We start from the raw sequence: 26,596 nt of genomic DNA, 5'->3' as shown, positions 1-26,596 counted from the left end.
AGCATAAATTGTCTCTGAGAGGCGGGCTGGTAAAAATATACACGTGTTTAGCAGATGTTATTGCGGGTGTAGCGAAATGCTTGTGTTTCTAGCTCCGACAGTGCAGTAATATCTAACAAGTAATATCTAACAATTTCACAACATATACCCAATACACACAAATCTAAGTAAAGCAATGGAATTAAGAATATATAAATAAAAATATGGACGAGCAATGTCAGAGCGGCATAGACTAAGATACAGTAGAATATTATAGAATAGAATACAGTATATACATATGAGATGAGTAGTGCAAGATATGTAAACATTATTAAAGTGACTAGTGTTCCGTTTCTTAAAGTGGCCAGTGATTTCTAATCTATGTATATAGGCAGCAGCATCTAATGTGCTAGTGAAGGCTATTTAACAGTCTGATGGCCTTGAGATAGAAACTGTTTTTCAGTCTCTCGGTCCCAGCTTTGATGCACCTGTACTGACTTCGCCTTCTGGATGATAGCGGGTAAACAGGCAGTGGCTCGGGTGGTTGTTGTCCTTGATTATATTTTTGGCCTTCCTGTGACATCGGGTGCTGTAGGTGTCCTGGAGGGCTGGTAGTTTGCCCCCGGTGATGCGTTGGGCAGACCGCACCACCCTCTGGAGAGCCCTGCGGTTGGGGATGTGTCTATGATTACAGCTGCCACATGTGATATGCGCATAAAAGTGAAGTGGATATTATTGGATCTGCGCATACAAGAGACTAGTGACTGTTGCTTAAATTCTACCCTCTTGCCTCACTCCCTCTCTGTCTTCCCCACTGCTTCGGTAGGGAGGGAGAAGAAACTTTCAGGCTGCTGCCTGCCTGCCTGTTGTCTATGAAGGCCAAGCAGCTGTGGAGATGCCAGTCTGCCCGCGTCTGACTCGGCGCTCTGAGGAACAACGTCTTGCTAAGACTGCATATAACCTACTGTACAGTATGTAACTACAAAGAGATGACTCACCGTTGCATACAGAATATGCAGCCGTAGCTTAGCTTTTGACTACATGAGGAGAACTTCTATTAGCATTGTATGACCTTGATGGTCCATAAGTGTATTACAGGTATTATGGTTGGGTGGTCAACGCATATCTCCTATAGGAGGGAGTCCTACTAATAGCTTATTATAAATGTGTTCACACCTACAGATTTATTCTTATTCTTCTTTAGCCAGCCGGTGTTACCCAAAGAGGTCTTGTTAACTTAACATTTCATAATGGAGTCTTGTACTTGACATCAATTATTTCATCTGTTGCCCATGTGCTGCTTCTTTCTCTGGAAGAACGGTGTAGTCAAGCTTGGCTCTGCTTCCCCGCTGCTCACTGTCGCTAGTGGGAGATGGTGAAACGAGAGAAGGTATTTTCCATTCAAATGCCTATTCCACATGTCAAGGTAGAAAAACGACTTGCAACATCGCTAGGCATATCATATTTCACAATAATGCCTTGTGATCTAGAGGGCGGCCTTTTGCATCCCCCCAATGGTCCAAATGTGGAATCTGTACCCTTGCCGATATCATGGACAGTAAAGATTTGAGAACATTCCTAGATTTGAAAGACACATACACATTACCATTCAACTCCTTTTTTCTATATTTACAATTTAGGTCAGCAATGCTGGTTTATGGACTCTTGGGGAAACCCAACTACTGAACTATCCAATGATGGGATTTATAAATAAATTATCTGGGCTCCCGAAAGGACTGATCTCTATAATGTATAATCAACTTTTGGAAAGCTCATATTCTGAGCTAGCCATAAAAGTATGGTCCACAGATCTAAGTGAATCTGAACAGCACTTTAACTGGAACAGAATATGGAAAAAGTTGACCTTGGCATCCCGTAATCCGAACCATCAAACATTTAACTTTTGTTCACAGACTGTATTTAACACCAAGGAAACATTTTACGATGAAATTGGCCCCAACTCTTAACTGTTCACTGTGTCCCTTCAAATCAGGTAGGCACATAACTTCATATGATGTGGGAGTGCCATGCAGTTAAATGCTTCTGGGACAAAGTTTTTTATTTTATTTTATATTTTATATATTTTTAGATGTTGTAACATTAGAGTTATCAACAGCGAGAATGAATGGTGCTAGTCAAGGAACAATTGAGGCCTGGACAAATATATACTCTTTAAAAATAATCTCAGCTGAAGCCCAGCACATACAAATAAACAATCTATGAAGCCCAACACATACATAAAAAATAATATTTTAAAAATAATAATATATATGTATACAGTGCCTTCGGAAAGTATTCAGACCCCTTGAATTTTTCCACATTTTGTTAGGTTACAGCCTTATTCTAAAACTGATTAAAAAGAAATTCCCCCTCATTAATCTACACACAATACCCCATAATGACAAAGCAAAAACTGTTTTGTAGAATTTTTTGCACATTTTATTAAAAATGGAAAACTGAAATATCACATTTACATAAGTATTCAGACCCTTTACTCAGTACTTTGTTGAAGCACCTTTGGAAGTGATTACAGCCTTGAGTCTTCTTGGGTGTGATGCTACAAGTTTGGCACACCTGTATTTGGGGAGTTTCTCCCATTCTTCTCTGCAGATCTTCTCAAGCTCTGTCAGATTGGATGGGGAGCGTCACTGCACAGCTATTTTCAGGTCTCTCCAGATATGTTAGATCGGGTACAAGTCCGAGCTCTGGCTGGGCCACTCAAGAACATTCAGAGACTTGTCCCAAAGCCACTCCTGCGTTGTCTTGGCTGTGTGCTTAGGGTCGTTGTCCTGTTGGAAGGTGAACCTTTGCCCCCGTCTGAGGTCCTGAGCGCTCATCAAGGATCTCTCTGTACTTTACTCCGTTCATCTTTCCATCGATCCTGACTAGTCTCCCAGTCCCTGCCGCTGAAAAACATCCCCACAGCATGATGCTGCCACCACCATGCTTTACCGTAGGGATGGTGCCAGGTTTCCTCCAGACGTGACGCTTGGCATTCAGAACAAATATTTCAATCTTCGTTTCATCAGACCAGAGAACTTCTCATGGTCTGAGAGTCCTTTAGGTGCCTTTTGACAAACTCTAAGCGTGCTGTCATGTGCCTTTTACTGAGGAGTGGCTTCCGTCTGGCTACTCTACCATAAAGGCCTGTTGGTGGAGTGCTGCAGAGATGGTTGTCCTTCTGGAAGGTTCTCCCATCTCCAGAGGAACACTGGAGCTCTGTCAGAGGGACCATCGGGTTCTTGGTCACCTCCCTTACAAAGGCCATTCTCCCCCGATTGCTCACTTTGACCGGGCGCCAGCTCTAGGAAGAGTCTTGGTGTTTCCAAACTTCTTCCATTTAAGAATAATGTGTTCTTGTGGACATTGAATGCTGCAGAATTTTTTTTCGGACCCTTGAATGAGTAGATATGTCCAAACGTTCGACTGGTACTGTGTGTGTGTGTGTATACGTACAGTACCAGTCAAAAGTTTGGACACACCTACTCATTCAAGAATGTTTCTTTGTTTTTACTATTTTCTACATTGTAGAATAATAGTGAAGACATCAAAACTATGAAATAACACATATGGAATCATGTAGTAACCAAAAAAGTTTTAAACAAATCAAAATATATTTTAGATTCTTCAAAGTAGGCACCCTTTGCCTTGATGACAGCTTTGCACACTCTTGGCATTCTCTCAACCAGCTTCATGGGGAATACTTTTCCAACAGTCCTGAAGAAGTTCCCACATATGCTGAGCACTTGCTGCTTTTCCTTCACTCTGCTGTCCAGCTCATCCCAAACCATCTCAATTGGGTTGAGGTCAGGTGATTGTGGAGGCCAGGTCATCTGATGTAGCACTCCATCACTCTCCTTCTTGGTCAAATAGCCCTTGCACAGCCTGGAGGTGTGTTTTGGGTCATTGTCCTGTTGGAAGAAAAAAAAAGATAGTCCCACTAAGCGCAAACCAGATGGGATGGCGTTTCGCTGCAGAATGCGGTGGTAGCCATGCTGGTTAAGTGTGCTTTGAATTCTAAATAAATCACGACAGTGTCACCAGGAAAGCACCATCACACCACCTCCTCCATGCTTCATGGTGGGAACCACACATGCAGAGATCATCCGTTCACCTACTCTGCGCCTCACAAAGACACGGCGGTTGGAACCAAAAATCTCACATTTGGGCTGTAATCTGAGGTGCAGTTAACTCTAATGAACTTATGCAGCAGAGGTAACTCTGGGTCTTCCTTTCCTGTGGCGGTCCTCATGAGAGGACCGCCTCAGATTTCCACCGGTCTAATGTCAATTGCTCGTGTTTCTTGGCCCAAGCAAGTCTCTTCTTCTTATTGGTGTCTTTTAGTGGTGGTTTCTTTTGACCATGAAGGCCTGATTCATGCAGTCTCCGCTGAAGAGTTGATGTTGAGATGTGTCTGTTACTTGAAATCTGTGAAGTATTTATTTGGGCTGCAATCTGAGGTGCAGTTAACTCTAATGAACTTATCCTCTGCAGCAGAGGTAACTCTGGGTCTTCCTTTCCTGTGGCGGTCCTCATGAGAGCCAGTTTCATCATAGCGCTTGATGGTTTTTGCAACTGCACTTGAAGAAACTTTCAAAGTTCTTGAAATGTTCTGGATTGACTGACCTTCATGTCTTAAAGTAATGATGGACTGTCATTTCTCTTTGCTTATTTGAGCTGTTCTTGCCATAATATGGACTTGGTCTTTTACCAAATAGGGCTATCTTCTGTATACCACCCCTACCTTGTCACAACACAACTGATTGGCTCAAACACATTAAGAAGGAAAGAAATTCCGCAAATTAACTTTTAACAAGGCACACACATTAATTGAAATTCATTCCAGGTGACTACCTAATGAAGCTGGTTGAGCGAATGCCAAGAGTGTGCAAAGCTGTCATCAAGGCAAAGGGTGGCTACTTTGAAGTATCTAAAATATAAAATATATTTTGATTTGTTTAACACTTTTGGGTTACTATATGATTCCATATGTGTTATTTCATAGTTTTTGATGTCTTCACTATTATTCTAAAATGTAGAAAATAGTAAAAAGTAAGAAAAACCCTTGAATGAGTAGGTGTATCTAAACTTTTGACTGGTACTGTATGTATGTATGTATGTATATATGCATAATTTATTTTTATTTTTTTACTGTCATTGCTTTCAGGCCCACGGGGAAGGGGTGGTATGTGGAGGGTTTTCTGTGGTCGCAGGGAGGGTGGGTTGGGTGAATGCGATGGGAGGTTGGTGGTAGAGGATCACTTATTTTTTTAAAATGTTTCTTGGATATTGTACCTGTAACCCCCAATTAAGAAAAATGAAGAAAAGAAATGTGGTCACAAAAAAGAAAAACAACATGGGATTGGTTTGCACACACTCATGAAATAGCAGTGTTGAATTTGACAATTTATCATTGCTGTTTTAATGAATCGGGGTAGTTATGCATGCACTGTAAAATTGAAAAGAGCTCAGACTAGCTGCTTCCTGAGTGTCAATAACATTTTTTGCTCTGAGTCATTCACCGTGTGGTTGTATACAGAAACACAAATATGTTAGGCTAATTAGGTCGGGTGAGAGGGAGGGTATTATTCCTCCAGATGTCACAGTGTGAAAAGAATCCAGGCCTACACAGTTGCACAGGAGGAATTGAGACCTGTGTTCATTATCTTGTGAATCAGACTCTTCTAAAATGCATAAATAACATCTTTGGTTGGATGTTGTTCATTCATAGAATTTGTGCATCAACAAAATGGCTTTCATGTTTGGAAAACGATTCGTATTACCATTTCCTCCAGATGTTTGTGGCCACCCTGATCCACAACATGCCAGCTTTGATGCAGCACACACATGAAAAAATACTATAGTATGCTATAGTCTAAACACTGTAGTATTACTATATATACTATAGTATTCACGGTAGTGTTTTTGCAGAGATGACTGTAGTATACTGTAGTATTAACTGTACTGTTTTTGCGGACATGGCTGTAGTATACTATGGTATTCACTGTAGTATTTTGCGGACGTTACTGTAGTATTCAATATAGTGTTTTGCGGACATGACTGTAGTATACTGTGTAGTTACTGTAGTGTTTTCGCCTACGTGACTAGTATTTACTGTAGTGTTTTTATGGACATGACCGTAGTATGTTGTAGTAACACCTTAGCTAAAATGGCACAACTACCAGACTACTCCAGTTACTGTTTATTGAAGGGAACACATCAACCAGAACATAAGACACACTGGTTCGTGACAGGCCATCTATTGAGTTGGTTCAACAGTTCTGAGCAATGTAACAGACCAGACAACACTTCAGCAAAAAATTTAAAAATGTGTATTACAATTGTAACATCTAAACTTTAGGTTCTAGGCCCATTAAAGGTAAACAGTACAGAGTCAGATATAATGAACAAGCAAAGTTTATTAACTTGACCAGGTTATAGACTACAGGGCTGATTTAAGTTGATGTGCTGGCTTAGTGCAGTGGTCCCCCCTCAAATATCACATTAATACACATTAGACATGGCTAAATGTATAGAACGTCAAGAAAATGAGCTTTACAACTTAGAGGATTAGGTTTGCTTATTTGACACATAACATTCATTAAGAGTACACCAAAGTGACTTCTTAGATCTGTTACTTCCACTACAGTGAGGGAAAAAAGTATTTGATCCCCTGCTGATTTTGTACGTTTGCCCACTGACAAATAAATTATCAGTCTATAATTTTTATGGTAGGTTTATTTGAACAGTGAGAGACAGAATAACAACAAAAAAATACAGAAAAACGCATGTAAAAAATGTTATAAATTGATTTGCATTTTAATGAGGGAAATACGTATTTGACCCCTCTGCAAAACATGACTTAGTACTTGGTGGCAAAACCCTTGTTGGCAATCACAGAGGTCAGACGTTTCTTGTAGTTGGCCACCAGGTTTGCACACATCTCAGGAGGGATTTTGTCCCACTCCTCTTTGCAGATCTTCTCCAAGTCATTAAGGTTTCGAGGCTGACGTTTGGCAACTCCCTCCATAGATTTTCTATGGGATTAATGTCTGGAGACTGGCTAGGCCACTCCAGGACCTTAAAGTGCTTCTTCTTGAGCCACTCCTTTGTTGCCTTGGCCGTGTGTTTTGGGTCATTGTCATGCTGGAATACCCATCCACGACCCAGTTTCAATGCCCTGGCTGAGGGAAGGAGGTTCTCACCCAAGATTTGACGGTACATGGCCCCGTCCATCGTCCCTTTGATGCGGTGAAGTTGTCCTGTCCCCTTAGCAGAAAAACACCTCCAAAGCATAATGTTTCCACCTCCATGTTTGACGGTGGGGATGGTGTTCTTGGGGTCATAGGCAGCATTCCTCCTCCTCCAAACACAGCGAGTTGAGTTGATGCCAAAGAGCTCGATTTTGGTCTCATCTGACCACAACACTTTCACCCAGTTCTCCTCTGAATCATTCAGATGTTCATTGGCAAACTTCAGACGGGCCTGTATATGTGCTTTCTTGAGCAGGGGGACCTTGCGGGCGCTGCAGGATTTCAGTCCTTCACGGCGTAGTGTGTTACCAATTGTTTTCTTGGTGACTATGGTCCCAGCTGCCTTGAGATCATTGACAAGATCCTCCCGTGTAGTTCGGGGCTGATTCCTCACCGTTCTCATGATCATTGCAACTCCACAAGGTGAGATCTTGCATGGAGCCCCAGGCCGAGGGAGATTGACAGGTCTTTTGTGTTTCTTCCATTTGCGAATAATCGCACCAACTGTTGTCACCTTCTCACCAAGCTGCTTGGTGATGGTCTTGTAGCCCATTCCAGCCTTGTGTAGGTCTACAATCTTGTCCCTGACATCCTTGGAGAGCTCTTTGGTTTTGGCCATGGTGGAGAGTTTGGAATCTGATTGATTGCTTCTGTGGACAGGTGTCTTTTATACAGGTAACAAACTGAGATTAGGAGCAATCCCTTTAAGAGTGTGCTCCTAATCTCAGCTCGTTACCTGTATAAAAGACACCTGGAAGCCAGAAATATTTCTGATTGAGAGGGGGTCAAATACTTATTTCCCTCATTAAAATGCAAATCAATTTATAACATTTTTGACATGCGTTTTTCTGGATTTTGTTGTTATTCTGTCTCTCACTGTTCAAATAAACCTACCATTAAAAGTATAGACTGATCATTTCTTTGTCAGTGGGCAAACATACAAAATCAGCAGGGGATCAAATACTTTTTTCCCTCACTGTAGATGGCTTTCTGAGATGCTTTCAGATTTAGCTGACCAAGTTCACAAGATGACCAAAAACAGTGACAAACAATACTGTACTTCTGATGGTAGAACATAAACAGTTAACTACTGCATTTACATAAACAATAGATATTTTTGAAATACAACTTACTTTACTTACAGTCACCTTATTGGAGGGCGCTGCCAATAAACTGCCTGGACCTCAATCCAGCAAAGCCTCGCCCAACAAACCAACTGAAAACGAAAGGACAATATTGCGGTGGCTTTAGTATTTTTTCATGTGGGTTAGCTGTAAATGTGTAACATGTTTGAACTAGGAAAACAATGGAAATATATTATTTTGTGTTATTCTCAACATATTTCTTAATGCATTGTATCCACATTTGTGTTTGTATTGTGTTTTTTAAATAGTCAAATCAATCAATCAATAGATACTACAGTGTGGAGTATAGTATTCTACAGTATACTACAAAATTCTACAGTAAGCACTACACAATCGAGTGGGAACCTCAGAGGAAATCCACGGCATGAGCTCCCCAAGGACAGCACGTTTAAATCAAAACAGCATCTACAAAGCTAGCAGTAAAGCTATCTAGCAGTCCAATCGATCAAAAAATTCTAAAGTAAGCACTACGTGATCAAGTGATACTACAGTGTGCAGTATAGTATTCTGCAGTATACTACAAAAGTCTATAATAAGCACTACAAAATCGAAGGGGATACTACAGTGTGTAGTATAGTATTATCCAGTATACTACAACATTCTAATGTAAGTACTACACATGATCAAGGGATAGTACAGTGTGTAGTATAGTATTCTGCAGTATACTATAAACGTGTATATAGTAAGCACTACACAATCAAGGGATACTACAGTGTGTAGTATAGTATACTACATAATTCTATAGTGAGTACTATATAGTATTCTATAGTAAACTGTAGTATTTTATGTGGGCAATCTCTTTCAAAGTCTCTCATTCAGCTCTGAAATATATCCTACCTGACTACTTCACCCATAGACAAACATCTGGCAGAACACTGGTCCAATAGCACATCCTTACATCATAATATATTTATTTTATATAGCGCTTTTCATACGAAATCTGTCCAAAAAATATAATATATAATGATAATTCAGGTTCATGACAGATGGTCTTCCACAGCTGGATGAAGATGCAGTTCAGTACAGGACTAGCTTGAGAAAAGGTGGTGTCGATGGTCCAGCCATATCCCCACTGTGTGTGGCCCTCTTTGTAGTGTATGTGTCTGGATGTGTGTGTGTGTGTGTGTGTGTGAGAGTGAGAGAGACTGCGTGCGTGCGAGCGCGCTTGTCTTCCTCACATAGTGAATATCAACAGGTATAATAAGTAAGTAATTAGTCTGACCTTCTACTTCCCAACCACGCGTCAATACTCAATTGAACCATTCTCTGTAAACTGTTGTTTTCTCAATTGATCATCAATGCTTGACATTTCTCTGTTGTCTTGTTATTCTCTGTAATTGCAGAGTACGTGGACGGTGGCTTGTCTTCCTGGGTTAACAAAGAGCGATTTCAGAGCTACCTGCAGATCGATGGCTTCACCCTGTATGAACTGGGAGAGACAGGTACTGTATACATTCTGTACTCCACCAACATACTGACAAGTACAGTGTAGCCCTTTTCCATAATAATGTGCAATTGTGGCTATCTGGGTAGATTTGACAGGTGTAACCAATTTGGTAATAGCTCCAACTTGCCCTCTAGGTGAACGTTTTACCCTATTGCTCACACCAATCAAAGCCTCTCAGATCTCAACAAGTGCACAGAGTCAAGGGGTCGATTTGGTATTGGGCCACCCCCCCGTATTGCATCCTTTCATTACATTGTACATAATAACCTCAACCAAGGCTTTGACATGTAATGCTTCATGACATGCCAGCAGAGGGCAGAGTAGTTCTTATCATTTCCAACCAAGCGCTTCCTTCCTGCATCAGTCCACAAGGCTAAACACTGAATAGTACATGTACACCCATCTTAAGTTGTATAGCAGTTGTTTTATGTTTTGTGAGTCCATTTGTCTTGTTCTTATGGGCTTGTTCCCCTTCTACTGCACCAAAATAGCCTCCACCCACTTGTTTTAGAACCACCAAGAAGTCACCAAATGCAGAATGACAAATTAATAGATGCCTTGGTTGGTCCTTTCTTTCTTTTAGCTGCTTCTGTAGCGATGCGATATATCTCCCCCAACGCCTTTTATCTTCAGGCTAATGTCCTCCCGCCATCTCTTCTTCCGTCTGTTTGTGAGTGTGACTTGTAATCCCTCTCTCCCTCTACAGGCAAATTGGTGGCGATTGCAGTCATCGACGAGAAGGACCCGACAGAGGAGAGCGGCAGGTACAAAAGAACATTGTGAAATTAAAGCCTAGCGCTCCTAGACAAATTACAAACGCACGCTTCCATGGAAACCGCTGCGGTGGCATTTAAAAACGGGCAGCTTTTTCAACTAAAGATAAGCACTGCATTTATTGTTTGGATTGCCCACAAATTGATGCATGTGGGAAGAGTGTCACGATGTGAACTGATGTGGTACCTTTTTGATTTGTCTGTTAGATTAAAGACTCTGATTCAGAGAGTGGCAAAGGAACACAGAGAGCATTTTAACAGGTAAGAGTGTTTGGATGAAGATGAACCATTGAAATATTCATAACTACACACACTAAACTATTGTTTTTCTGTCCTCGTGGCCGACCTAAAATGTATTTCCATTCAAAATCCTATATTCTCTAACCCCTAAATCTAACCTTAACCCCTAACTCTAATCCTAAACTAATTCTAACCCCTAATTCTAACCCTAAACCTAATCCTAAACCTAACGCCTAAGCTTAAAATAGCCTTTGTCCTCATGGTCCTTGTTTAATATCCTTGTGGGAACATTTGGGGATTTCAGGTCCCCACAAGGATAGAAGAACAAGTGTGTACACACATACACACTTATTACAAGGGATCGCTGTGGGGAGACAGCCTAACCAGCTGTACTTCTTTGAGGACATGTCTGGTTTCATTCAGTATCAGTGGGGAGGTAATTATGCAAAATGTCAGGCTTACCAAAAATAGGCGCTCCCTTGGAGCTGTCAGTCGCTGCACAGTTAGAGGAACTTATTACCTCACGAGACTTTGTTCTCCTGTAAGAATACCTTATTAAACTATCACCGGTGTGAACGGAACACTACATTACAGAATGGTGCGTGTAATGGATCCATTTTGCTTTAATTAAGAAGTGATCTACCTCTCGACAAACTCGAAATGGGATTTCATAAGGCTGATGGGTAAGAACACACACATCAAATGCATTCACTTCAGTACAGACCCGAGTCCCATACATAGTCATACATATTAGTCTCAATGTACATAATCTCACCACATTAGGCACACACTCCATATTACTCTTTCTCTTAATTCACTGGCGCTGGCCCTCTTGCTAAATGAAGAGGTATTATCTAAAATCTCTATGATCAAGGTGTTTATTCTCCTTTCCAGGCAGCCACATTAGAGCTGATTGAATTTCACAGATCCCTATCATCAGTTAGACTATCTGCCACGCTATCGCGCCTTGTTTTTGAAGTCATCACACTCTCCTGATTCACAGTCAGATTATAGCCCAGTTTTTTGACACAACCTAAATGCTAGATGGCTCGTTGTAATTAAGTCACACAAACAGCAAACCTGGTTTAAAAAAACAGATAAAGCAACACCTCACGGCACAACGCCTCTCCCCTATTTGACCTAGATAGTTTGTGTGTATGTATTGATATGTAGGCTACATGAGCTGTTCGTGTCTATTAATGTTCTGTATTATGTCATGTTTCATATTTTGTGTGGACCCCAGGAAGAGTAGCTGCTGCTTTTGCAACAGCTAATGGGGATCCTAATAAAAAATTAAAAAATACCCCCTTCGTTAGTGCCCCCTGTGGTGGGCAGAGGCAGACACGGAGACTGAGGCAGACACGGAGACTGAGGCAGACACGGAGACTGAGGCAGACACGGAGACTGAGGCAGACACGGAGACTGAGGCAGACACGGAGACTGAGGCAGACACGGAGACTGAGGCAGACACGGAGACTGAGGCAGACACGGAGACTGAGGCAGACACGGAGACTGAGGCAGACACGGAGACTGAGGCAGACACGGAGACTGAGGCAGACACGGAGACTGAGGCAGACACGGAGACTGAGGCAGACACGGAGACTGAGGCAGACACGGACACTGAGGCAGACACGGACACTGAGGCAGACACGGACACTGAGGCAGACACGGACACTGAGGCAGACACGGACACTGAGGCAGACACGGACACTGAGGCAGACACGGACACTGAGGCAGACACGGACACTGAGGCAGACACGGAGACTGAGGCAGACATGGAGGGCAGGCGACTGATGCAGATAGATGTCATTTGAATGAGTGAGGTGGTGTGTGAGGGCGGTAATGAATACTGTGGCATTCAGCTCGCCCTCCATCCGCAACAGTGTGACAGAGCGATAAATGCAATCTCTGAGAGGAGACTACCCAAGGAGACGTGTCTGTGTTTGTGGTGTGTGTTAGTCTCTCTGTGTGTGTGTTTGGGTGCAGGATAGGTGTGTGTGTGTGTGTGTGTGTGTGTGTGTGGTGTGTGTGTGTGTGTGTGCTATGGTTTGGGGTTATGTGTATGTGAGTGATTGTGAGTTAACGTGTGGGTCTGTTGCACCGCAGGGAGTTGAAAAGAGAGTGGGAGGGAGGTGGAGGGAGGTGAAGACAGGGGGAACAGGAGTGAGACAGCAATATTTATGCGGTTGAGCGGGGAGAGCTATGGTGATTGCTATGATGAACTGACATATATAGACACGCTCACCACATAAAATGTGTATAATATGTTCTTCCAGTCTCTCACATGTACACGCACACACAGACACATATATGTACACACACACACACACACACACTGAATTCATACATAAAGTCCATAAACCAGCTTCCTCTTGGGTAAGAGTAATGACTCACTATCTTAGAATAAGAATTCAACAAGCCTCACTTCCTTCAAGTACTCAGTCTTTAGCCCAATATTATCTGAGTGAGCTTCAGCCTAACCAGATTAGATTGGGTTTAATAATAGTTCAGTGTCTTCATAATCATGTCATTGATATTGGCACCGGCTGTATTGTTTGGCACCCAGGGGACAGACGTTCCAGATGGGATCATGATTCAATATGAATGAAATATATATGTTGAGGCGGCCATAATCCGTCTCTCAGTGCAAACGACTGGGTTCTTCCCAGTTCCCACGGCTTCGGCTGCTGCGGCAGTCCCCTTCCTTCCCTGTCGCTTGCTTTCTTCCCACAATGCACCACACAGGCTCCAACACAGAACAGTACAATGAGATACAAATGGAATTCCTTCTTGATCTGCCTTACCATTTAGCTGAATCATCCAATACTTTTTTGAGAAGAAGATGGAAGTGTTGTTTTGCTATTGTGTGCCGTTGGAGAGAGAAGGGAGTCCTTGGTTCAGTCTTCATAGGAAACTAGGTCTTGTGTTATGACTCTTGTTAGGATCGCAATGCTTATATGAATTGGTCTCTATTTCTTTTGTTGGTCTTACGATGAGTTGTTTGTCATAAATGAGCTTGTTTGTATGCATGTTGTGTCTCACCTTGTTCTGTCTCCCCAGAGACTTCCAGTTTGGCCACATGGATGGAAACGACTACATCAACAGCCTCATTATGGGGTGAGTGTCTCCTCCTTTTCCTCTACCGCTCTGCTTCTTTACCTCCTCTTCTGTACTTCCTCTCCTCCTTCTCTCCTCCTCTTTCACCTCTCCTCTACCGCCTCTTCAACTCCTCCTTTCTTCTACCACCTCCTTCCTCTCTTCCGCCTCCCTTCTACTGCCTCCTCCTCTCTTCCCCCTACTCTCTCCCCGGGTTTCCTAGGCTACCGCAGTAACCTCACACTGTCAGACTCCATAAAACCGCAATTTAAAGTCGGCCTCCGCTAATAAAATGCACTCTCTTGGATCCGTCAATTACCCGGGACTGACTGTCATTTGCTTTTAGTGGGCTGGGAATTGACAGAATTACCACGATACATTGGTGCCGATACGATATGTATTGCGATTCAATACTGTGATTTTAGTGCGTTTCGATGTTCTAAACATATTGCTCACCATATGTCTGCTGCAGAGGGACAAGAGAGAGCCGTGAGAAAACGAGATTTGATCAGTCAGGGAAATAAAAGTGCTAAAAATAAAGTGGCTCCCTGGAGTTTTGGTGCAGGTACATCCAACTAGCGCAAAAAAAAACGGATATTGTCAAAACGATACAATATATTGTAAAAAATAAACTATCGATTTTTTATTTTCTTTTCCCCATCACTAATGCTAGCTCCCTGCCAGGTTGACCTTGTATTGATACCGCCGTGGAGAAGGGGAGAATATATGAGTCCTATGAAGCTGGTGGATTGGAGTCTTATTGGGCCTGTGCTTTAATGGCTGTCGGAGGGAGGGCTGTGCTAATGATGCAGTAAGCCCCAGCATGGAGCTGCGTGACAGGGCTCGCTGCTGCGTGGTGTGGTGTCATGCACTGAGAGGCCTGTGCTGCTGCTCTGAAACCACCACACTGTTAATTAGCCCAGACCACCAAGCCTGGCAGGGCCAGCAGGAGCACAGCGGGGCAGCAGGGGCACAGGACAGTGTGTGTTTCTAGTTAGTGTGTGTGTGTGTATGTTTCTAGTTAGTGTGTATGTTTCTAGTGTGCGTGTGTGTGTGTGTGTGTGTGTGTTTAATAATAAATAATAATAATATGCCATTTAGCAGACGCTTTTATCCAAAGCGACTTACAGTCATGCGTGCATACATTTTTTGTGTATGGGTGGTCCCGGGGATCGAACCCACTACCTTGGCGTTACAAGCGCTGTGCTCTACCAGCTGAGCTACAGAGGACCACAGTTAGTGTGTGTGTGTGTGTGTGTGTGTGTGTGTGTGTGTTTCTAGTTAGTGTGTGTGTTTCTAGTTTGTGTTTCTAGTTTATGTGTGTAATGTATGCATGCAATCATGCATACATACATTATACACTGAGTATACCAAACATTAAGAACACCTTCCTAATATTGAGTTGCATCCCCCTTTTTCCCTCAGAACAGCCTCAATTCGTCAGGGCATGTACTTTGGGATGTCCTTTGAGTGCTGGACCATTCTTGATACACACAGAAAACTGTGTCAAAAACCCAGCAGCGTTGCAGTTCTTGACACAAACCAGTGTGCCTGGCACCTACTACCAAACCCTGTTCAAAGGCACTTAAATATTGTGTCTTGCCCATTCACTCTCTGAATGGCACAAATACACAATCCATGTCTCAATTGTCTCAAGGCTTAAAAATCCTTCTTTAACCTGTCTCCTCCCCTTCATCTACACTGATTTGAAGTGGATTTAACAAGTGACATCAATAAGGGATCATAGCTTTCGCCTGGATTCAGCTGGTTAGTCTGTCATGGAAAGAGCAGGTGTTCCTAATGTTTTGTACACTGTGTATGATCATGTTGAAATGATTTAATGTGAGCGTGACCAAAGACTAAACTCGATGGTCCTTGAAAAACCGACTTTATGTAATATATATATATTTTTTTTTTTCAACATTAGGACTGTTTTCCTCAAGAAATCAAGTCGGCTTCATGTTTTGTTTCCTTAACACAGTATTTAGGATGAATTGCGATGTTAGTATCATGACAACCCTAGTGTGTGGGGGGTAAATACTGTAGTTAGTAAATACATCAGAATGTTATTGTTTGTGTGAGGGAGATTACAGTAAACATGCTCTTTTAATCACGCCAAGGGCTTAAAGAGTGTGTTTGTGATGACAGCAAATGTGTTACTGTGAATATGTCTGTGATCGAAGTACACACAATGTGTGTGTAAAGCTGACACTGTGATGGGGGATTAGAATAGACATACATATTCAAAGATATATAGGGTGGGTAGTGATTACACAATTGTGTTTGCATGCTTGTGTGTATATGTGCTTGCTTGTGTGTGTGTGTGTGTGTCCTCTGTGCTTTTTTGGACGGCACCGGCCCGAGTCTGCCCAGGATTAATTGGCCTCCTTTGAGGAATGAAATCCCGGCCTGTCAATGGCCACTAATCCCGCTCCTTTAGGAAGGCCAGGGAAATAAATCTGATGGCCTTTTATCCTCCCCTCCTTCATCACACAGATTACTGGGCTCTCTCTCTGGCAGCACCCAGTCATATCTGGCAGGGTCAGCCTATAGCGCTTAGACAGAGACACATACACGTGCACACACACACACATGCGCGCATGCAAGCACGCACACTCCCTAGTCCCATGTAGTTTAATGTCTGAGGCTGGTTTTAGTGTTTCTGCTCGTCTGTTTGAGTATAGGATTAGCGCCGTAGCAACGCCACTGCAACATCACAGCCGGGCATATGGTATGCATTCATTGCATTATGTTTGGGTGGAAACTGGAGGAGCCAGAGCCGGGGCGACTCTCGCACTCTCCGTAATGTCCGTGGCTGTGACTGAGAGCCAAGCTGCAATATGCATGGGCAACGCAGGCAGAGTGAAAGTGGTAGTGCTGCTGAAAAGCCCCAGCAGTCTGCTCTTTGAAAGGTGAATGGGCTAATCCATGTTGATTCAAAATGTCTGCCATCTGTTGGTTCTGGGCTGAATGTCAGATGGAGTACTCACGTAAGGTTTGTGGAGGGGGGTTGTGTGTGTGTGTGTGTGTGTATGCTGCACAGCTCCAGATCTCAGCTGGGCTGTTTGGAGTAGGAGCCTAATGGTGGTGTAGTGGAGGGCTGTCTACAAAGCTAGTGTGTGTGGAGCTTGTGTGCCTGAACTCAGCTGGGGTGTTCACTGCTGAGATGTGTAGTGGCACGGTGATGCACAACATGCTTTATCTCAGCTGGGCTGTGTAGTTGTGTGTGTGTGTGTGTGTGTGTGTGTGTGTGTGTGTGTGTGTACACACACGCACGTGTACATTGTATGTATATGTGTCTCTTCTCTCAGTTGAGCTGTGCAGTTGTCTGATGTTCTGGGCTACACTGTGTGTGTCTCTCTGAGACTGGGTATATGTCACCTCAGCTGTGTGGCCACCCAGTGCTGGACTCCCCCTGATTCAGTTGTCAGCTCTAATTTGTAAAGGTTCCTTTAACTGTGGCCCCATGATGCCGCCAGAGTTGCACACTGTTTGCATAAAGATCAAGATGACTATCCAAAAACTCTGCATCACATTGCCTTTCATCCATACCAAATCCACCCTTTGAAAGTGTGCCCTCAGGAAAAGTCGGGCCGCATCAGAAAGAAAAGAGCTGTGTATCTCATCTTGACTATAAAGCTTCTTTGTTATTTTTGTTTCTTGTGCATCTTACACTATAATCTACTATTTAATTGGCATCATGGTTGATATGTGTTCAACACCATAGTGCCCACAAAGCTCATCACTAAGCTAAGGACCCTGGGACTAAACACTTCCTTCTGCAACTGGATCCTGGACTTCCTGACGGGCTGCCCCCAGGTGGTAAGGGTAGGCAACAACACATCTGCTACGCTGATCCTCAACACAGGGGCCCTTCAGGGGTGCATGCTCAGTCCCCTCCTGTACTCCCTGTTCACCCACGACTGCGTGGCCAAGCACGACTCCAACACCATCATTAAGTTTGCTGACGAGAAAACGGTGGTAGGCCTGATCACCGACAACGATGAGGCAGCCTATAGGGAGGAGGTCAGAGACCTGGCAGTGTGGTGCCAGGACAACAACCTCTCCCTCAACGTGAGCAAGACAAAGGAGATGATCATGGACTACAGGAAAAGGAGGGCCGAACACGCCCCCATTCACATCGACGGGGCTGTAGTGGAGCGGGTCAAGAGTTTCAAGTTCCTTGGTGTCCACATCACCAACAAACTATCATGGTCCAAACACACCAAGAAAGTAATGAAGAGGGCACGACAACACCTTTTCCCCCTCAGGAGACTGAAAAGATTTGGCATGGGTCACCAGATCCTCAAAAAGTTCTACAGCTGCACCATCGAGAGCATCATGACCTGTTGCATCACCGCCTGGTATGGCAACTGCTCGGCATCCGACCCTAAGGTGCTACAGAGGGTAGTGCGTACAGCCCAGTACATCACTGGGGCCAAGTTTCCTGCCATCCAGGACCTATATACTAGGCGGTGTCAGAGGAAGGCCCAAAAAATTGTCAAAGACTCCACACCCAAGTCATAGTCTGTTCTCTCTGCTACCGCACGGCAAGCGGTACCGGAGCGCCAAGTCTAGTTCCAAAAGGCTCCTTAACAGCTTCTACCCCTAAGCCATAAGACTGCTTAACAATTAATCAAATGGCCACCCGGACTATTTCCATTGACACCCCCCACCTCGACTAACCTGTACCCCCACACATTGACTCGGTATTGTTATTTTATTGTGTTACTTTTTGAAATGTAATTTTTTACTTTAGTTTATTTAGTAATTATTTTCTTAACTCTATTTTCTTAAAACTACATTGTTGGTTAAGGGCTTGTAAGTAAGCATTTCACGGTAAGGTCTACACCTGTTGTATTCGGCGCATGTGATAAATAACATTTGATTTGGGGGTGGGGCCCTGAGTTTTCTCTGGTCAGCTCACATGGTCAGAAAAACTCCTGGCCCTATATGAAATGGGTAGAGGGATATTCTGCAGTATAGAAAAATAGAACACTTTTATATTCCAGTGTCTCGAAATAGGTGCTGGAGGTCAAATCTGAAGACCTATGGGTCGAATTGGGACATGTGAGCATAGATTGCAGTGTACATTGCAGAGTCTGTGGTCTTGTGCTAATGCTCCTGGCTTAAACGCATATACTACTCTCCCCACCATAGACCGGGGTTCATTCCCTGCTCCAACCCTCCAGTCTATTTCTCCAACCTGCCTGTACCCCAATCCTTCCACTGCAAAAATGATTGCAGTGGAATGATTGCAATCATCCTTTATTGAGATTGACATTTTGCTGCATAGTTTATCTTCTGAATTGGTTATCTGCCATATCTCTGTGACCTTTTTTAGAGTGATAATCTCCTCTTCCTCTTTCCCCCACAGCGAGGTGTCGGTGCCGTCCATCATCATCCTCAACACGTCTAACGAGCAGTACTTCCTGCCCAGCGAGCCCGTGGAGACCCTGGAGCAGCTGGTCCACTTCATCAACAGTGTTCTGGATGGCTCCGCTCAGGTCCACAACTCCACTCTCCTCTGACTCCCCTCTGCCATTTTGGCTCCAGCTGGTTTTCTTTTCCCTTCCCCTATTTATTTGACCATTCTAACCGCAACAGAAAGCTCAAATTGTTTGTGTAGCTGTTCAGGCTTTGTTTATTCTTTATGTATCCAGGGAAGTCCAATGAGACTTGATGGACTCTTTGGCAATATCCTTTATTGAGATTGACATTTATGTTGCATAGTTTTTCTTCAGCATAGCCGATCTGCCATTACTCTGGCTCCTAAATATTTATTCCCAGTGTCAGTATTTGGCATATAATATATTCCAGTGTCAGTATTTGGCATTATAATATACTCCACTCAATGATTTATATACACACTAGATGACAAATGGGGGGGCGCTGTGTTGAAGCCACCATGCCTCCATCTTGGCACTCCCCCACCGTTGTATAAATATTTTGGAAGCTAAAGAAATGCATTTATTAATGTCTACATTTAATTTTCCCCCCCATTCATTCTATTACAGACACCTTAATGCATACTTTTAAATTAGATGTGAGCTAAACATACAAATAAAAAAATAAAATATATATTTTAATTCCTTAAAGTATAATTTTTTGAGATGACTAATGTAACTATCCCCACTACAACAACCAAATACTTAAATACATGTAATTTTGTCCTTGAGACATGTAATTGAAACTGTAGAATTCCATTAATTCCTATGGAGGACTGCTCCTACTGGGGAGTGCCAATATGGCTGACCGGTGGCTTCAAACCTCTCAATGGACAATACATAGCATCAGCAATGAGAGGTTTATATACATAATTTAATCCACTATATGGCATCTGGAAAAAGTGACATCCTTTCCCCCTCTTGTTTATTATAAAGTCACACAGATGAATGAAACCGTAATCCAAACACAACGGAAGTCCCTCTCTTTCCCAGAGCGTTCAGCAGGGTTATTTTTTGCCTGGCAAAACAAACCAAAACCCCACCAAGTAAACAGCAGTGGAGAGTGAGAACCCTGTTCTGTTCCCCAGGCTCGTGCCAGCCCAGCCAGCTCACCTCATGACTGCTATGCTTGGTGCTGCTGCCTGCCTAAGACTCTGAGGAAGCGCTGGCAGGCTGTCTCTCTCTCACACTCACTCTTTCACACACACACACACACACACACACACACACACACACATTCCAGTCTCCCCAGTGCTCCACTCTAACACCACATCCTCTGTCTGTGTGTTTCCCCTCAGGCCCAGGGAGGAGACGGCATGTTCCAGAGGGTCAAACGAGTGGCCTTCGACGCCAAGTCCACCATTATGGTGAGTGGCTGGGCACAATCAGCATTAGGCAAATGGCAGGGGGGAATAGGAAATGGGAAAACAAGATAATTGTGGGAGGATGTTGGCAATGTGTGCAGCATAGGTTTAATGTATGCTGTCGTGATGAATCCATCAAAACAATTAAGAAAAAAATAATGTGGTTGCCGTTTTTCATTTTGAATAATATTTCATGCTATTTTCTGAATAACAAATATAATATGGAGGGAAACACCCCTCTGTACAATATCCTGTGTAGCTATCTACAGTATGTGTCCTAAGGCCCACTAGTATTCCCCTGATAGTCACCAGTATAACAAAGAGATGACTCGTCAATAGAAGAGGAGTAGTGTATTGAAAAAGGAAGCGGCGACCGCGACAGAGAGAAAAGATGACAGAAAGAGAGGGATGGGAATGAGGCAAGAATACAGAGGAGGTCAGAAGAACTCAGAAATCTTTCTTGGAACTGTTGGAGCTGTTCTCATAGTACAATTAGACACTACACTATCACTTTCACACTCCATCCCCAGGTGGCAGCACCAACTGGGTCAGGTGTTGTGCTCTGCCAGGAAGTTTTGTTAAGTGTTGATTGTGCACAGGTGTGGGTAATCAGTCAGTGTGGCAGCTTGCATAGCCGTGAGGCTGCTGCAGTTTGAGGGCCATGTGGGCCTTTGGTTTGAATCTTTATTTTTTGGGCATGCCTTTTTGTATTTATATTTTTTTGTCACTACTTTGAACATCCATAACTTGTTTGAGCTGGCTAACCAAGGAGTCAAGACTGAGCTAGCCCTGGACCCAAGTAAGGTTGCTGTCTCCTGGGCACATGCATACCTCACGGTCCGCATACTTTGACTTCTCACGTAAATGCACACATCAAATCAGGTGTAGTGAAGTCAGTAGGTTAGCTAGTTGGTTTCGTAACAGGGAGGACTAGTGTTTATTTGACTGACAGTGTGATATGAATGTAAATGGGATGTAGTAGCGTAATGCTATTCAGAAAGTAGACTGTACCCGAACCAAGAATAAACCTTAGAAAGGTGCCCTCAAATGGAAAATAAAATGATTGATTAGATTCAGAAAAATGCTGATCTGGTAGGAAAAATACATTTATGGAAAATGGTCACCTGAGGGGGAAAAGGAAAATCGATAGGTAATTTTAGGCCCAAAAAAACTATTGAAATTTTGTATTGAGGTTTCGCAGTTCAAGAATGCCTCACTAAAATCTGTAAAGGGGAAGAAGGAAGTCATTATTTTTCAGCCTGAATGTCATAATTTTTTATTGTGAAGCACTAGTTGTTTCTTTTCAGTAGTGCCCCTGCTAGCCTTGGTCACTCACGGTGAACGAGATGAGCAAGCAGCCATCACCTTGCCCTCGGAGTGCACACGTGCACACACACACACGCACACACATCACTGCAAGGAAGCAACGATCCGCATTAGACCCAATGACTCATGATGCTGACCCATCTTTAGGATTACACACGCCTGGCAATTACCATCCCTCTTCTTCCCCTGGCGTTGTCGGCAGGATTTCTCTTCCTTTCCTTCCTGGATGACAGCAGCCTTTGACCGAATGTCTTGCCTCTCGGCACATTGTCTCCCCTGCAACCCGCTCTATTAAGGGCCAATGATTCACTGCCACTCATCCATATTTTAGTGGAAGACATTGTGCGTCACTGGAGTAGTACCCTGAGCTCATCTGTGCCCGTAGGTGAGGCTGATTTAGGTTGGTTTATAAGGGAACGCAGAGGAAAGAGAGTAAAATATACAGAGTCATATTTGAGGTTCCTGGGGTTGTGTGTGTGTCCGTAGGTGAGGGTTGTTTAGCTTGGTTTAGAAGGGAAAACTGAGCAAGGCAAGCGTAAAAAGTGCATGTTAGGTAATTATATGTTTGGCATTGAATATGTGTGGTCAGGACTGAGTTGCTTGGTGTACTACTATAAAATAATGTGTTTATGTTTTGGGCTTATAGAGGGCATAAATCTATTATACTCTTTCTGCTGTTCCACCCCACCTTCTGTCCACCACTGTCAAACCCCCCCCTCCTCTCTCTATCTCTCAATATCTTAATCTCTCCCTCGCTCTGCCAATCTCTCAATCTCTTCCTCTTCAACTATTTCCCCCGATCACCCCTCCCTCTCAGTCGGTGTTCCGCAGCTCCCCAGTGCTGGGCTGTTTCCTGTTTGGTCTGCCGCTGGGCGTGATCAGCTTGATGTGCTACGGCATCTGCACGGCCGAGTCGGACGACGGCCAGGAGGACATGGAGCTCATGAAGAGGGAGGACGACGAGGAGGAGGACGAAGAGGAGGACGAGCCTCGGCAGGCCACCGGAGAGCTGGAGGGCCCCGAGGAGGAGCAGGAGGAGAAGAACCCGGACGACAAGAAAGCAGATTAATGCCAAGGGTAGTGGAGGCGGAGGAACAGGCCTAGTGATATACAGCGACATGGAACTCGGACACATATCAACCATGTTTTTTTTATTTTATTTTTTATCATCCTTTCCCCTCCCACCGCCCTACCGGTATCTTTCCGCAGACTGTTTTTTATTGCTTTTGAATCTTATGTATAAGTCAGTTAGGTCAGCAGCTAGGCAACGCACAAAAAAAATTATGTCCTTTATTAAATTAGCCTTTTTGATATGGAACTATGAAGATTAGTCATTGATAAGTAAGTGTTGCAGAGAAGAAAGGAAGGAAATAAGCCAAGTTTTAGCAAAATTAATTATCGTTCCTTAACCAACCAGGGGTCATTCCATACTTTGAATCAGGTAGCATTTGTGTTTAAAAAGGTGACCCATTGGTAATATGGTGAAAAGGTGACCCATTTTACATTTTAGACATTTAGCAGACGCTCTTATCCAGAGCGACTTTCAGTTAGTGAGTGCATACATTTATTTGTATTTTTTTAAATACTGGTCCCCTGTGGGAAACGAACCTACAACCCTGCCGTTGAAAACGCCATGCTCTACCAACTGAGCTACACGGGACTACACCCATTGGTAATATGGTAAAAAGGTGACCCATTTCTCCCGTGCCCAATTGCACTGAAATATTTGATATTGAATTATATACTTTGTTCTGTTGGAATTTTGAATTCCCAAATCAAAGCTTTTGATTTTTTTAAAGTCCCTCCACTGAATGTTGCAACTCACCCATAGTCGACTGCGGAGGAAGTGCCCATGAAGGAAAAGTTGCCATAAAATGAATACTCATGCATTTCAAATGGAATCTCACAGTTGTAGCTCCAGACACTTATTAATTTCCAACAGTGGAAATGATGCAAACAATTACATTGACAGAACCCACAATCTTATCTGCAATATTAAAGCTGATCTTTAATAGAAACTGTGTCCAAGAACTCACATCTGGATAATGTAAGCTTCTAGGGATGTCTGACTTATTTACCCTGCTGTAGTTTTAAATAGACATACTGTACAGTAAGTTGTTTTTTCTCTATTTTAGAAGGCCAATGGTTAGTGTAATGGGAGACAGGCTTAATGACCGCAATATGCGTTTGTGCATCCGAAATGGCACCATATTCCCTATATAGTGTGCTACATTTGACCAGCCTATATAGGGAATAGGCTGCCATTTTGAATGCAGACATGGAATGGTAATATACTTGTAGACATTGGCTGATCAGATCCAAAATGGTGGCTCTTTGCTCTCCTCTGAAAGCTTCACCACCCGTTGTCCATCACTAGTTCTGGTAGGCTGTTTCTGGGAAGGAAATGTAGCAGATTGCATCCAAATGCACTGAGATTACAAAACAATTAAATGTAAGTTTACTCAATGCACTGACAAAAACATGTTGGGAGTTTTTACAGTACTTAATAACAGTACATTCCCTGTTGCAATAAAATGGTAATGTGGTGTTTAAAGGGGTAGACTGTCGTTTATATTCTTAGGCCTACATAAGCATTGCATGACATAAACAATGTATTTGATATGACCTACGGTTGATGAACTATGCCAGATCAACTGCTACAATGGTATGTCTTATGGATACCCTGCATACTGATGTTAATGGGATGTTTGTGAAATGTTACATCAATGTGGTGTAAGTATTATGAAAAACGTGATCTCCAGCCCTCTCCTTAAGAGTTACCCAGTACAACTATTACATAACAATTGTTACTTTTCTGTTCAACTTTTTTCTTTAGCTGATTTCATAGACGTGTTGGTTGCTTAGCAACGACACCGACGCGTGCGCAGCTAATAGGGCAAAACGGACTGTTGGTTTAGATTGATGACAACATGTACTATACTTCCTCTCCAATGTTTACTGAAAACATAAATACATTTGCACAATGAGCACTTATTTTAACTCAAATAGATCGTTACAGGTGTTGGTTAGCTAGCTAGTGAATTTGAGCCATATTAGCATAGACCTGACTTCAGTCAAAACACCTAAAAAAAACAAGACATGGTATCAAGAACAAGATAAAACTAGCTGAAACAAGCCACCTACGATTCCCCACATGGCAGCAGCTTGTCATTGTTGCTAGCTATACGGCCATCCAGAATCACAACACACGACCCTCTGCCCCATTGAAGCGCGCGCATCGTTTTCGTGATGTCAGCTAACCCGTCTATTGTGCTTGTGTTTAGTTTACTAAATTAGGCACCCGAACCCAAGCACGACTCTTGGTTTTCAGAAGACAACTGTGAAACTGCACTATGGAAACCAACACGCCCTTGCCTTCTGGTCATTGTAGTTGCCTACCATTCTCTCTGCCAAACTCTGCTCATTGGGTTTGAATTGAGATTGTCACTTTATTACTGGTTTGAAATAAAAATTAAAAAACGGTCCTCTTTTCTTGTTGACTTGACGCCTGTTTGTTCTTCACTGAAACGCTGTTATGTATTCTTCAGAGGAAGCTGGTGGGAGGAGCTATAGGAGGACGGGCTCATTGTAATGGCTGGAATGGAATTGATGGAACGTAATCAAACGCGCTTTCCATATGTTTGAAAACGTTCTAATAAGTCCATTCCAGCTATTACAATGAGCCCGTCCAACACGTAATACTCTCGATCTCCCTCTCATTTAATCTCCCTATATATTTTTTATATCCTCATTCCACACTTATTCTCCCTGCTCTAAGCTTCTATAATGTAATTCTAGGTAAAGACATCTACTAAATTATTGCTGATATAATCAACTTTGGGAGATCTACGTCTGGCAGAGGCTGATTGCATTACTTTCAATGTAAAACTAATTTATTTCCTTTCCCGAGGGAACAACTATGTACAAGAGTCAAACTCCAAGATGTGACTCCATATAATGAAAAAGCACCTCATAGGCCTTCAAAGTCATACTTTCAACAGGAAAAAATGTAAAGCCCCCATGCAAAATATCTTGGAAATATGAAACTCAAATACAATGCATTTTTCCCATAGATGAGGGCAGTGTTTTTCCAGGTCTGATTAAAGGAGAAGAATATGTACATTTTCCTTTGGGTTGTCATTAGAAGGATGAATTACCCCAGAATGGGAGAAAATATATAACTACATCAGAATCAGTGTCATTGTGTGTTGCTCATGCAAAAAGTCATTCATCGCTCAATTACCTTGCCCTATAGCGAGAACGAGTTTCATTGTGTGTTAAATGAAGGAGGCGAGCTCGCTGTCTCTAACTACCCCTCCAAAGGCTTTCACTTTCACAAAACCAACAATCTAAATCACTGGACAAGGATGATTACATTTCGGCTTCAGTTTTTGATTTATGCTGCATGTTTAAATAGCAAACAAATAATAGTACAATACATTCTGTAGCAATCACTTTTAGTCTAATTCACATACACATTTAACAGTTTGAGGTCAGCATGATGTTTAAAGTGAAAAATAGATTGA

General features: G+C 42.9%; 1 protein-coding gene across 1 annotated transcript in view; it reads left to right on the top strand.

The window, feature by feature from the left end:
- LOC121569927 (protein disulfide-isomerase TMX3-like) overlaps positions 1 to 23,640 on the top strand; it is a 53,097-nt gene extending 29,457 nt beyond the window's left edge. Inside the window, exons 10-16 of the mRNA XM_041881271.2 lie at positions 9,721 to 9,819; positions 10,531 to 10,588; positions 10,805 to 10,858; positions 13,898 to 13,954; positions 19,311 to 19,440; positions 20,679 to 20,747; positions 22,888 to 23,640. Of these exons, the coding sequence (XP_041737205.1) occupies positions 9,721 to 9,819; positions 10,531 to 10,588; positions 10,805 to 10,858; positions 13,898 to 13,954; positions 19,311 to 19,440; positions 20,679 to 20,747; positions 22,888 to 23,139 (719 nt within the window). The 3' untranslated portion in view covers positions 23,140 to 23,640. The remainder of the gene's footprint in view (positions 1 to 9,720; positions 9,820 to 10,530; positions 10,589 to 10,804; positions 10,859 to 13,897; positions 13,955 to 19,310; positions 19,441 to 20,678; positions 20,748 to 22,887) is intronic.
- The last annotated feature ends 2,956 nt before the right edge of the window (positions 23,641 to 26,596 follow it).

Source organism: Coregonus clupeaformis, chromosome 7 (assembly GCF_020615455.1).
Source record: "Coregonus clupeaformis isolate EN_2021a chromosome 7, ASM2061545v1, whole genome shotgun sequence".
NCBI classification, from domain to species: Eukaryota; Metazoa; Chordata; class Actinopteri; order Salmoniformes; family Salmonidae; genus Coregonus; species Coregonus clupeaformis.
This window is presented reverse-complemented; position numbering and strand designations above follow the sequence as displayed.